This window comes from Eucyclogobius newberryi, unplaced genomic scaffold (assembly GCF_026437365.1).
Source record: "Eucyclogobius newberryi isolate DKJ021-1_F unplaced genomic scaffold, fEucNew1.0.hap1 SCAF_14, whole genome shotgun sequence".
NCBI lineage: Eukaryota > Metazoa > Chordata > Actinopteri > Gobiiformes > Gobiidae > Eucyclogobius > Eucyclogobius newberryi.
Window position 1 is genome coordinate 31,174,661 of NW_027315768.1, and position 14,047 is coordinate 31,188,707.

Sequence of the window (14,047 nt, forward strand, 5' to 3'; positions counted from 1 at the left end):
TAGTCCTGTTTTAGACCAGGTTTAACACTATAGACCTGGAATAGTCCTGTTTTAGACCAGGTTTAACACTATAGACCTGGAATAGTCCTGTTTTAGACCAGGTTTAGCACTATAGACCTGGAATAGTCCTGTTTTAGACCAGGTTTAGCACTATAGACCTGGAATAGTCCTGTTTTAGACCAGGTTTAACACTATAGACCTGGAATAGTCCTGTTTTAGACCAGGTTTAGCACTATAGACCTGGAATAGTCCTGTTTTAGACCAGGTTTAGCACTATAGACCTGGAATAGTCCTGTTTTAGACCAGGTTTAGCACTATAGACCTGGAATACTCCTGTTTTAGACCAGGTTTAGCACTATAGACCTGGAGTAGTCCTGTTTTAGACCAGGTTTAACACTATAGACCTGGAATAGTCCTGTTTTAGACCAGGTTTAGCACTATAGACCTGGAATAGTCCTGTTTTAGACCAGGTTTAACACTATAGACCTGGAATAGTCCTGTTTTAGACCAGGTTTAACACTATAGACCTGGAATAGTCCTGTTTTAGACCAGGTTTAACACTATAGACCTGGAAGAGTCCTGTTTTAGACCAGGTTTAACACTATAGACCTGGAATAGTCCTGTTTTAGACCAGGTTTAACACTATAGACCTGGAATAGTCCTGTTTTAGACCAGGTTTAACACTATAGACCTGGAAGAGTCCTGTTTTAGACCAGGTTTAACACTATAGACCTGGAATAGTCCTGTTTTAGACCAGGTTTAACACTATAGACCTGGAATACTCCTGTTTTAGACCAGGTTTAGCACTATAGACCTGGAATAGTCCTGTTTTAGACGAGGTTTAGCACTATAGACCTGGAATAGTCCTGTTTTAGACCAGGTTTAACACTATAGACCTGGAATAGTCCTGTTTTAGACCAGGTTTAGCACTATAGACCTGGAATAGTCCTGTTTTAGACCAGGTTTAACACTATAGACCTGGAATAGTCCTGTTTTAGACCAGGTTCAGCACTATAGACCTGGAATAGTCCTGTTTTAGACCAGGTTTAACACTATAGACCTGGAATAGTCCTGTTTTAGACCAGGTTCAGCACTATAGACCTGGAATAGTCCTGTTTTAGACGAGGTTTAACACTATAGACCTGGAATAGTCCTGTTTTAGACCAGGTTTAGCACTATAGACCTGGAATAGTCCTGTTTTAGACCAGGTTTAACACTATAGACCTGGAATAGTCCTGTTTTAGACCAGGTTTAACACTATAGACCTGGAATAGTCCTGTTTTAGACCAGGTTTAGCACTATAGACCTGGAATAGTCCTGTTTTAGACCAGGTTTAACACTATAGACCTGGAATAGTCCTGTTTTAGACCAGGTTTAGCACTATAGACCTGGAATAGTCCTGTTTTAGACCAGGTTTAGCACTATAGACCTGGAATAGTCCTGTTTTAGACCAGGTTTAACACTATAGACCTGGAATAGTCCTGTTTTAGACCAGGTTTAGCACTATGGACCTGGAATAGTCCTGTTTTAGACCAGGTTTAGCACTATAGACCTGGAATAGTCCTGTTTTAGACCAGGTTTAACACTATAGACCTGGAATAGTCCTGTTTTAGACCAGGTTTAACACTATAGACCTGGAATAGTCCTGTTTTAGACCAGGTTTAACACTATAGACCTGGAATAGTCCTGTTTTAGACCAGGTTTAGCACTATAGACCTGGAATAGTCCTGTTTTAGACCAGGTTTAACACTATAGACCTGGAATAGTCCTGTTTTAGACCAGGTTTAACACTATAGACCTGGAATAGTCCTGTTTTAGACCAGGTTTAACACTATAGACCTGGAATAGTCCTGTTTTAGACCAGGTTTAGCACTATAGACCTGGAATAGTCCTGTTTTAGACCAGGTTTAGCACTATAGACCTGGAATAGTCCTGTTTTAGACCAGGTTTAGCACTATAGACCTGGAATACTCCTGTTTTAGACCAGGTTTAGCACTATAGACCTGGAGTAGTCCTGTTTTAGACCAGGTTTAACACTATAGACCTGGAATAGTCCTGTTTTAGACCAGGTTTAGCACTATAGACCTGGAATAGTCCTGTTTTAGACCAGGTTTAACACTATAGACCTGGAATAGTCCTGTTTTAGACCAGGTTTAACACTATAGACCTGGAATAGTCCTGTTTTAGACCAGGTTTAACACTATGGACCTGGAATAGTCCTGTTTTAGACCAGGTTTAGCACTATAGACCTGGAATAGTCCTGTTTTAGACCAGGTTTAACACTATAGACCTGGAATAGTCCTGTTTTAGACCAGGTTTAGCACTATAGACCTGGAATAGTCCTGTTTTAGACCAGGTTTAGCACTATAGACCTGGAATAGTCCTGTTTTAGACCAGGTTTAGCACTATAGACCTGGAATAGTCCTGTTTTAGACCAGGTTTAACACTATAGACCTGGAATACTCCTGTTTTAGACCAGGTTTAACACTATAGACCTGGAATAGTCCTGTTTTAGACCAGGTTTAACACTATGGACCTGGAATAGTCCTGTTTTAGACCAGGTTTAGCACTATAGACCTGGAATAGTCCTGTTTTAGACCAGGTTTAACACTATAGACCTGGAATAGTCCTGTTTTAGACCAGGTTTAGCACTATAGACCTGGAATAGTCCTGTTTTAGACCAGGTTTAGCACTATAGACCTGGAATAGTCCTGTTTTAGACCAGGTTTAACACTATAGACCTGGAATAGTCCTGTTTTAGACCAGGTTTAACACTATAGACCTGGAATAGTCCTGTTTTAGACCAGGTTTAACACTATAGACCTGGAATAGTCCTGTTTTAGACCAGGTTTAGCACTATAGACCTGGAATAGTCCTGTTTTAGACCAGGTTTAGCACTATAGACCTGGAATAGTCCTGTTTTAGACGAGGTTTAGCACTATAGACCTGGAATCGTCCTGTTTTAGACCAGGTTCAGCACTATAGACCTGGAATAGTCCTGTTTTAGACGAGGTTTAACACTATAGACCTGGAATAGTCCTGTTTTAGACCAGGTTTAGCACTATAGACCTGGAATAGTCCTGTTTTAGACCAGGTTTAACACTATAGACCTGGAATAGTCCTGTTTTAGACCAGGTTTAACACTATAGACTTGGAATAGTCCTGTTTTAGACCAGGTTCAACACTATAGACCTGGAATAGTCCTGTTTTAGACCAGGTTCAACACTATAGACCTGGAATAGTCCTGTTTTAGACGAGGTTTAACACTATAGACCTGGAATACTCCTGTTTTAGACCAGGTTTAACACTATAGACCTGGAATAGTCCTGTTTTAGACTAGGTTTAACACTATAGACCTGGAATAGTCCTGTTTTAGACCAGGTTTAACACTATAGACCTGGAATAGTCCTGTTTTAGACCAGGTTCAACACTATAGACCTGGAATAGTCCTGTTTTAGACGAGGTTTAGCACTATAGACCTGGAATAGTCCTGTTTTAGACCAGGTTTAACACTATAGACCTGGAATAGTCCTGTTTTAGACCAGGTTTAACACTATAGACCTGGAATAGTCCTGTTTTAGACCAGGTGTAACACTATAGACCTGGAATAGTCCTGTTTTAGACAAGGTTTAACACTATAGACCTGGAATACTCCTGTTTTAGACCAGGTTTAGCACTATAGACCTGGAATAGTCCTGTTTTAGACGAGGTTTAGCACTATAGACCTGGAATAGTCCTGTTTTAGACCAGGTTTAACACTATAGACCTGGAATAGTCCTGTTTTAGACCAGGTTTAACACTATAGACCTGGAATAGTCCTGTTTTAGACCAGGTTTAACACTATAGACCTGGAATAGTCCTGTTTTAGACCAGGTTCAGCACTATAGACCTGGAATAGTCCTGTTTTAGACCAGGTTTAACACTATAGACCTGGAATAGTCCTGTTTTAGACCAGGTTCAGCACTATAGACCTGGAAAAGTCCTGTTTTAGACGAGGTTTAACACTATAGACCTGGAATACTCCTGTTTTAGACCAGGTTTAACACTATAGACCTGGAATAGTCCTGTTGTAGACCAGGTTTAACACTATAGACCTGGAATAGTCCTGTTTTAGACCAGGTTTAACACTATAGACCTGGAATAGTCCTGTTTTAGACCAGGTTTAGCACTATAGACCTGGAATAGTCCTGTTTTAGACCAGGTTTAACACTATAGACCTGGAATAGTCCTGTTTTAGACCAGGTTTAACACTATAGACCTGGAATAGTCCTGTTTTAGACCAGGTTTAGCACTATAGACCTGGAATAGTCCTGTTTTAGACCAGGTTTAACACTATAGACCTGGAATAGTCCTGTTTTAGACCAGGTTTAGCACTATAGACCTGGAATAGTCCTGTTTTAGACCAGGTTTAGCACTATGGACCTGGAATAGTCCTGTTTTAGACCAGGTTTAACACTATAGACCTGGAATAGTCCTGTTTTAGACCAGGTTTAGCACTATAGACCTGGAATAGTCCTGTTTTAGACCAGGTTCAGCACTATAGACCTGGAATAGTCCTGTTTTAGACGAGGTTTAACACTATAGACCTGGAATAGTCCTGTTTTAGACCAGGTTTAGCACTATAGACCTGGAATAGTCCTGTTTTAGACCAGGTTTAACACTATAGACCTGGAATAGTCCTGTTTTAGACCAGGTTTAACACTATGGACCTGGAATAGTCCTGTTTTAGACCAGGTTTAACACTATAGACCTGGAATAGTCCTGTTTTAGACCAGGTTTAACACTATAGACCTGGAATAGTCCTGTTTTAGACCAGGTTTAACACTATAGACCTGGAATAGTCCTGTTTTAGACCAGGTTTAGCACTATAGACCTGGAATAGTCCTGTTTTAGACCAGGTTTAACACTATAGACCTGGAATAGTCCTGTTTTAGACCAGGTTTAACACTATAGACCTGGAATAGTCCTGTTTTAGACCAGGTTTAGCACTATAGACCTGGAATAGTCCTGTTTTAGACCAGGTTTAACACTATAGACCTGGAATAGTCCTGTTTTAGACCAGGTTTAACACTATAGACCTGGAATAGTCCTGTTTTAGACCAGGTTTAACACTATAGACCTGGAATAGTCCTGTTTAAAATCACTTTTTTGACTCTCTAAAGATCAGATCTTACTGTACTAAGTCAAAATAAAGACATGAACATGATATGATGACTTCTCGTGACTTGCCTGAAGGAATGTGTCGATGATTGTGACGAGACAAAAGAACGGCAGCCGTGTTTCCAGCCAACGAAGACGAGAAGAAGAAATGCATACATATATATATATATATATATATATTGTAAAATAATACTTTTTACTTCTATTAATACTTATTACTACTTAAATTAATATTATGTTTTTTAGATCACATGTTGTTGCCGTTTTGATTTAACAGTTGCTGCATATTGGTGATAAAACCTCTTTTGGCATTAGTTTTAAAAGTTAAACAATGATTAAAACTGTAAGTTAATATTTTAATAGTCGATTAGACACAATTATTCAGATTAATTGTTGCAGATTTACTTTTGAACATTCAAAAAAATCTAATTATTTCACCCTTCGTTGCTCTGAAACCCATGGATAGATAAAGTTATTATTTATTCAAGAATGATAAATCCTCATTACAAAACACTTAATTCCTGTCCGAAAATACCAATAAAACACATTTAAATCAAAACTTTTATGTTAAAAAAAAAACACCTGGCACGATTATTGTGTCAAACAGATTCAACACATGATGTTCCAAATATATTTAATGTTGCTTTTTGACACGTGAACATAATAAAAAATATTGAATTTGTCTCTGACTCGCTGCGGTGATGTTCGTCTAAAATCCTGGACATTTCCTTGACGAGCGAAGGCATGAAATTGTCCTGTCGATGGAAAACGTACTAAACGAAGACGTACGACCCGCAACCGTCTTCATCTTTTCGTCTTGGCTCTTCTTCGGAGATGATCGGGACAGTTCTCGGGAGCGTGCGGAGCTGCGTTTTCCCCCCGCGGCGCGTTAATCGTCATCGTCGTAGTCGCTGTCGTCGCTGTCCTTTCTCGTCTGTATCGAGGATTTGATCGACGACATGAGTTTGTCCTGGATCTGCTTCTTGGGGTTTTCCTCCAGGTCCGTTTTGACCGCTCCGGATTCCGACAGCCTCCACTCCAATTCTGGAACGAAGGAGGAAAATGTGAGTCTGAAGATGATTTATTATGTCATTTAATCCACTTGTATCTATAGATTTATACATGGGACAATGTAACCTCAAAGTCTGTTTCATCCAATGCTTTTTCCTCCTAGAGACACAAATATCAGACCTAAAAGTAGCATCTACACACACCAAACTTTACAATATTGTACGTAAGATTTTGACAAATATAAAGGACTTGTTCAGGATTTTGTATCTAATTCTAATCACGATTTATTCAGGTTTTAGCTCCGAGAAAGAGGCGCGGTTTGATTTTTACACCAATTATCAGTACAATCTAGTTTGCTCAAATACTATAAAGATATGTTTCAAATCCAAGAATATTAAACCTGTATCTATAATTTTTTTTCAGATTTATACGCTCCAAATATGTGCAATTGTGGCCATTTGACAAAGGTTTAGTTTTATTAGAAAACATTAAAAGATGAAAAGCTTGTCATAGATATTCCCTTACATTAACGTGTATATCTCTAAATGTAACATGTTCTTTCTATTCAAACTGCACCGTCTCACATTAATATGATCATTTATTATAATCACCTTTTGAATAAAAATCAAACTCCTTCCAATTCACACATATTTTTGACAGTTTTTTCTCATGACAACTTGAGGGGAAGTTAATAATACAGATGTTTAATGTTAAAGGGACAGACTTTGTGATGATAATTTCTATGTTTGTCGTAATAGTTATCTTTTTATTGCAGTATATAATTAAAAAATGCTTTAATAGTAAATATATACGACACATTAATAAAAATAAATAATAAAAATAAAATTAAAATGGATTAAGACCATTTACCGTAATTTCTGGACTATAAGTCGCACCTTTTTTCATAGTATTGGCCGGGGTGCGACTTACTTATATTTATACTTGTATACTTACAATCCGGAGCGACGTATGTGTGATATTGTTATTTTCACACTTGCAACTGCATTTCATACTCCAGTACAACATGTTTTTTTCTTCTCTATTATGCATTTTTTTGCTGGTGCGACTTATACTCCGGTGCGACTTATAGTCCAGAAAATACGTTATTTGTTATTTTCACACTTGCAACCGCATTTCATACTCCAGTGCAACTTATATAGGTTTTTTCCTCTCTATTGTGCATTTTTTACTTAAACTCCGGTGCGACTTATAGTCCGGAAAATACGGTAAAAAGAATAGGTGTGGCCCTTTACCGTCCACTTTGAGGTTCATCCCGCCGAACACGAGCGGCCCGATGAACTGCGCCTTCATGTCGCCCTCGTGGTAGACGAAGATGGTGGGCAGGTTGTGGTCGGGGTAGTTCGGGATGCACGTGGAGGAGATGGACTTCAGGAACTTTGTCTCCGGAAACTTCCTCGCCAAAACGCTGAGGTGCTGGTTTATCAGCGTGCACAGGGGGATTCTGAACGGAGGACACGGAGGAAACAGAGCACACCTTTAGTAATGTTTAACGCTCAAGCTTTGTAATCAATCAATAAGTGTTAGAAAAGTCCGCTGCGTTTAAAAGAAGTGAGGGAAGTGAAGCATGGACATTTAAAAGACACTTGGAAAGACAAATATTACCGGTACATGCATTATTTGTATACCTTTATTTCGCAGCTTAAAAAAAAGAATCGTCCACAAAAAGGACTTTTTAATTATTTTTTTAAAATATATTTTTGCTTTTTAGTGAGACGAACAAACAATGACAAGAGCAACATAAAAAAATATATACAGAAAAGACAAAAAATAAAATAAGCACACAAAAAAGCAAAGGACTTTTAATTTATTTTTATTTTTTTAAATATATTTTTCATTTTTACTAAAAAGGAAAAATATATAGATATTCATTCATTTTAGTCAGGCATTTCCCAGGTCAAGAACTGAGTTACACCTCCATCTACTGGTAGCAGAGGGAATTACATGCCCAGACATGCTCATTTTGGTTGTAGTTTGATGATTGGTTACAAGGGCCTCGTCACCGTTGTGTCAAAGCTTTAGTCACTTACCCGGGTTTGTACAGATGCAGAATCACCCAGATGCCCTCCCCGGCCTCGTTGACCTCTTTGACGTAGTCCTGGGCCGAGATTTCGCCCACTTCCACAAACTTTGTCTTCAACTGAGAGGCTTTCCACTCGGCGAGTCGCTTCTGTCTGTGGAAGAGGAGCACTTCGGCGTGAACAGGAGTCAGGCATGGGCCACATATCGGGTCAAGTATCGGCCGACATCAAACTATTTTCAGTGATAAAACGACCAATATTTGCGCAAATATTTTGTCGATAACAGACTAATAAGTAAAAATGGGAATAGAAGAGCATTTAGGCTAAAAAATATGTCCGTTTGTGTATCAAATCATGCAAGAAATGATTTGTTATTCTTTATTATACGAGTAAAAAGTAATTTTGTAAACTTTACTTCAACTTAAGATAGACTTGCGCCTTGCCTTGCTATGGATTTAATAAATCTAAATATTGGCCCATCCCTAATGGCCTTAAATTAAAAGCAGATAAAAAGACATCAGTTAAAAATAAATATGCAGATAAGATAAGATATTCCTTTATTGTCCCACATGGGGAAATTTCATTGGTGCAACGCAGGTAGATACAGAGGTAGATACAGAAGAACAGATCACTTATAGGAAGTCTGAAAAACACTTTCAGTAGAAGATCTCCTATAAATAAATAAAAACTCCCATAGACAAATAAATAAATAAATGTTTATTACATTTAGTACAGTAAGTAATTAATGTTAGTCATTAGTATGAGAATGAACATTTGTGGATTTTTTGTTTTGGAAATTGTCTCTTGTCTCCTGACGTAATAATCACTTTAGCGAATCTAAAAGCTTAAAAAGAAAAGACTAACTGGATCAGTTTTGCCAGTGAAGCGGGTCTTACAGGACGCCAGACTCGACCTGAAGGTAGTTGTTGTTTTACCTGTACATCTCCATAGCAGCTTCATCGTCTTCCCCGAACTCGTCCTCGTTCTCCTCCAGCTCTTCTAACGTCATGCTCTCGTAGGTTTTCACTGTCAGGGAAATTGCAGAAAGTTAAGATGACAAACTATAAATACATTTACAGTATATTGAGGCTTTTTAAACACATTTTTAACCGATTTGAGGTCAAAATGTGCTGACTGGAAGCTTCTAGATGGAGAAATTAAGTGTATTATTGGTGAAAATGTGAAATTGTTTCTTCTTTTTTAACATTTTGATTCAATAATGCAGCCGTCTTTGATACAACTTTTCGTGTGTTTTAGAGTCTGAATAGTTCAGATAGGGATCAAAATACTATTATTGTATTATTTTTTCTACTAGTCCCGATTAGTCAGTTCATCGTTTTAACCCAAACAGCTACAAATGAAGTTTTATTCAGCATATATACTGTAAACGCCATAATAACTAGGAGGACATTGAACTCCATCATGTAAATAATAATGTGCGTATAAAAGCATTTGCCTTCCCCAAATACAAGCGTGAACCTGAATAACAACAGTTTTTATGGTGACAAATATTTCACTGACAAATGCGCGCTCGTACCGATGGACTGTTGTTGAAGAGCCAGCGCCTCCTCCTCCTCCTCTTCCTCCTGCTTTTTGGGGTCTTCTTTTGGTGGCAGAATCCCCTTCTTTCGGAGAATATCGTTCCACTCTGTGTCTTCATTTGGGTCCTGGGCGTTTCCATGACAATAATCAAACAATAACATTAGAAAGGAGTCAAAACATAATCATATATAAATGTCTCGCTTGAGGTTCTCCTGGCACACAAATTCAGAGGAGCACTGCAGATGTGTACTCGAGGCAAAGTGCAGTGACAGGAATGTACTAAAAATGTACTTAATGACATGCCAAATTTGTACTCGAGTAAAAAGTGTGCACACGTTACATTCTATGCACTTTAAGATCATTTTTTTGTCCATAACTTGAGTGATTTAAAGCTGAATTAAAATAGTTTTGAACCTGCAATCCACAAATTCACTGAGCTGTAGTGTTTTGGGTGTGTTTGTCGATAAGGAGCAAATACAGAGACAAATGTGCTTTCGATTGAGACTTGTGTACCGAGTAACTCCTATTAATACATCTAAATGATGTTTACTACACATACATGGCTGGAATTCTACTCGAGTACAGTACATGTTAAAAAATCTGCTCAAAAAAGCCCAATTACCCAGCAAAAACCGACACAAAAACATGTGTATTTGCAGTTAGGGGCGTTCTACCTCTGCACAAATGTAACACAAGGGCAAAAAAATAAAAAATTAGCTTAGAATAATATTAGCAAAGGTAAACAAGTTGAGTGGTGAGTGGTTTGTCCAGTCGCCCTCCAGATTCCCATCCCCCAAAAACAACGGACAAGCCTGAAGCCAAAGGACAACTGTTTGGCTCTCGTTTGTATCGGCTGTAGTGGTAAAAGCTGAATCTTACTCCGTCATAATCCTGTCACAGAAATCCTGTTTGAAGCGCGGGATTGTATAGAGTTTGTTAACAATTTTTTTTAATTCTGGGACGGAAAAGGCAAACCATAAAGTGAAACGTGACGGGTTTTTTAGGTGTTTCAGGACAAATGTTTACAGGATTATTGAGCCTATTGTAAGTTAATTTCATCTACAGATGCATTACACCGTTTATGAAAGTCACATACTATTATAGGCTAGAAAGGAGTGTATGTTCTATACTTTATAATGGACAAACAGAACAAAAAGCAACAATTATTACCCCGGAAATAAGAAAAACGCTTATATTTTGTTACACATTCTTAAAATCATTGGCATTTAGATCATTTCTCATTGAAATTGATGTTATGGTCGACTTAATTTCGCTTCCAGTTTCTACCATTGTGAAATATTGCACATGTGATGACAAAGCGTTTTAAATTGTCACATAATACAGAAAAATGTCACAATAATATCTAAACTAGTTCTGTTTCTGTTCTGGTCGATTAATCGGAACCCTGCCGATGAGTCAATGCAAAGACACACATTTATATGACCGATAAGTAATATAGTACAGTATAGTATTTATCGTGAAGAGTCTAATGATGACGGGTGATGAGCCAAATTACACAAATAAAGTTTAAAAAAAAATATTATGGGCAGATTTTGGACAAAAGATAAAGAAAAGTCGACAGGAAAAGAGTGACCAAACCCATTGCTATAACATTGAGCCGTTGCTACGCCCATCTTTTAAAGCTGATTTATTACAAACACGGGACCGTTGAGCACCGATGTTGACACATGTTGGTTTTACGACACTGTATTTGTAGTTTGGAGTCTGAGGATGAATATTTAAGCTTTATAAACCTGCATTTTGATGGTAAAGTCGCTCCTCTGAAATCACAACGCTGCGCTTCCCCAGAACCGGAAACAGAAGGACCGCGCTGTGAAAAGGTCCGACCTGAAACAAGCCACACGCGACACGAGAAAACTAAAAATACACAGAAAATGACAAAATAAATCCTAATTCATACTCTAAACACGTTTCGAAACATCACATCTGTTTGTAATATGATTTTGTTGGTTATTTTCACGTAATGTGGAAACCTAGAGAACAATGCGACATCGGGGGACAATAACAAACGCAACACCGTGTTCCGCTTGACGCTCAGTATGACCATAAAAGGAGTGAGAGCGCACCATCCATTTTTGGCACAGAAACAGGTGTTAAATAAAACCGACACAGAGATAACGGACTCTGTGTGACAATGTTATCAGTCACAATTTAAAATAACTGTAAAGAACTGTTCAAAATAGACATGTGTTTGTGAATTTTCCCCAAATTTCACTTTTGGCTTAAGTTGTGTCGGTGATGCTTGAATAGAAGTCATATAAGTTGAAGCATATGCAAATACTCAAGTGAAATATGGATGAATATGGAAACAATTAAAAACATATAACATAAAACATCTTAAAATATTTTAACATAATCACCTACTTCACTCACAAACTCTCAAAACTGCAACGAGCAGTCAAACTATTTATTGTTGTGTAAATATCATAAAACCAAATTCAGCCAAACCCCTGTTCGAACTGAAAATACTTGACTAGTTGTTTGTAGGATAAATCTTCTGTAGAAAATCAGACAACAAAAACCAAGGCATGATTTGCCTTAGCTCCCTTTTGGCTATAAAATATCAAAACGTTTCGACAAACACAGTCATTGGAAATAAATAATTAACTCCATACCTTAAATAATGGGCAAAAAGATCCTTCAATCCTTCAAATTATTCAGGCTTTAAGTTTATATACATTAGAATTTATTTGACTTTTTGCAACTCTTTTCTTTCTTTCTTTCCTTTATGTCTTTGTCTTCTATAGGCCTAACAGATGATTTGACAATTGGTTATTGTTTTCCCCTCACTGGTCTTTGCCTCATATAGAATCCTGATGTGTATGTATGTCCCCTTTTATTTTAACCGAATTTATCATGTCCGTATTGTGTTTTTAAAAAAAATCAAATTAAGAAAGAAGAACAAAAAACATGGGGGAAGTAGCATGTGCATGGTTAGCTCTTGAAGGCTAAAGCTTAAAGTTGTTTATAAAAATGTCTAAAGGCCAAACCCTGAGAGACTGTTGGTGACTTTAGCTGCCTGTAATTAAAGAAATGTTCAGATATACAAAAACAGTTAAAATTGCTGCAATGAAATGGCCAGATTCCAGGAGCATCCACAATCATCCACATTCATCAAAACCATACATTATAACAGAAAACGGTCAAAAGCGGTTGTGGCTGAGGTCCTCGTTTGCTCCTACAGGTTCCACCTCTGCCACCCTCAGCAGGGGCGTTTGTATTTAGCTGTGCCTCGTGTAGATGAACGACGGAGGCGGAGCTGTAAAGACAAACAACAAACCTCAAAGTGGTCGAAATCAGAATGACAACAAACTTGACAAAATAGTCAACTGGACACTTCATGAAGACAATCATCTGATCGAAGGTATTTGAGCCACGGAAAAATGAAGAAAACAGAGGGTAGTTCCAGACTGTTCAATGCTTAAGCCTAATGAAAAGGGAACAAACCGTTGCCTTGTAAATAAATAAATACATACATACATACATACAACAAAAATGCGCCTTATAATCCAGTGTGCCGTATAGTGCGAAAAATACGGTAATTATAATGATATTAAAGCGTGAGAGTAGTGGCGGCTGCTCATGCTGGTTGATCCCGTTCTGATTTCACAAGCTTTCGACTCGTGATGTCAGAGCGAGTAAAGTCGAGCGCAGACCTACCCAGGATGCACTGCATTCAGATCAACCTTGATCAACACCAATTGGACCGGCCCAGGTCATGCTTATCGCCTTTGTTTTTAGCCACTCGCAGTATTTAGAGTGATTTATGCATATTTGAGTCATCTTTATTCTCCTGTGGACAAGACTCTATTGTTCTGACAGTCCAGATCAGCTCATATTAGATCAATATTACGATATAAAATGTTCAAACATAATGATCCAAGGGTGTCATCAATACGCATTATAAAGTATATACAGTACTATAAAGTCTTGTTTAAGTGAAAACCAGTCCTGCCTTGCATTATTTAGATGGTCAGAATGATGAGTCTGACAGCAGCAGTTACAGAGGTTAATGAGAGCCAGGTTTGATGGAGCCCCCTCTCTTGCTCATGCTCATTTCCTATTAAGAACCCGGCGGCTAACGGACTAGCTCTGTCCACTCCTCCATACAGTCTTCGGTACATCACACTGGGGGAGTGACCTTACAGCTGTTCAATGAGGGAAAAATATTTGCCAGGTCAAAGTTCAGAATGCATTTGAAATGTCATTCAACACATTGACTCCACAATAACCTGCACCAACAAACTGTGAACTATGATTAAGATTCTGTTTAC

General features: G+C 38.1%; 1 protein-coding gene across 1 annotated transcript; it reads right to left on the reverse strand.

Annotated features, from left to right (window-relative positions):
* Window positions 1–5,839: 5,839 nt before the first annotated feature.
* On the reverse strand, window positions 5,840–11,613 carry pdcl3 (phosducin-like 3). Its single transcript, XM_072445246.1, has 6 exons — window positions 11,507–11,613; window positions 9,748–9,877; window positions 9,146–9,236; window positions 8,220–8,363; window positions 7,425–7,633; window positions 5,840–6,204 (listed from the first exon to the last, which is right to left on the reverse strand). Exons 1-6 carry the CDS (start codon window positions 11,510–11,512, stop codon window positions 6,050–6,052), a joined length of 735 nt encoding a protein of 244 aa, XP_072301347.1. The 5' UTR covers window positions 11,513–11,613; the 3' UTR covers window positions 5,840–6,049.
* Between the last annotated feature and the right edge of the window lie 2,434 nt (window positions 11,614–14,047).

What these genes read in the sequence shown, in the direction of transcription:
- pdcl3 (XM_072445246.1), bottom strand. An exon ending in CTGCATCTGTACAAACCCGG is followed by an intron (nt 7,634 to 8,219) that starts GTAAGTGACTAA and finishes TCCTCCGTTCAG; the next exon opens with AATCCCCCTGTGCACGCTGA. An exon ending in GATGAACCTCAAAGTGGACG is followed by an intron (nt 6,205 to 7,424) that starts GTAAAGGGCCAC and finishes CCTTCGTTCCAG; the next exon opens with AATTGGAGTGGAGGCTGTCG.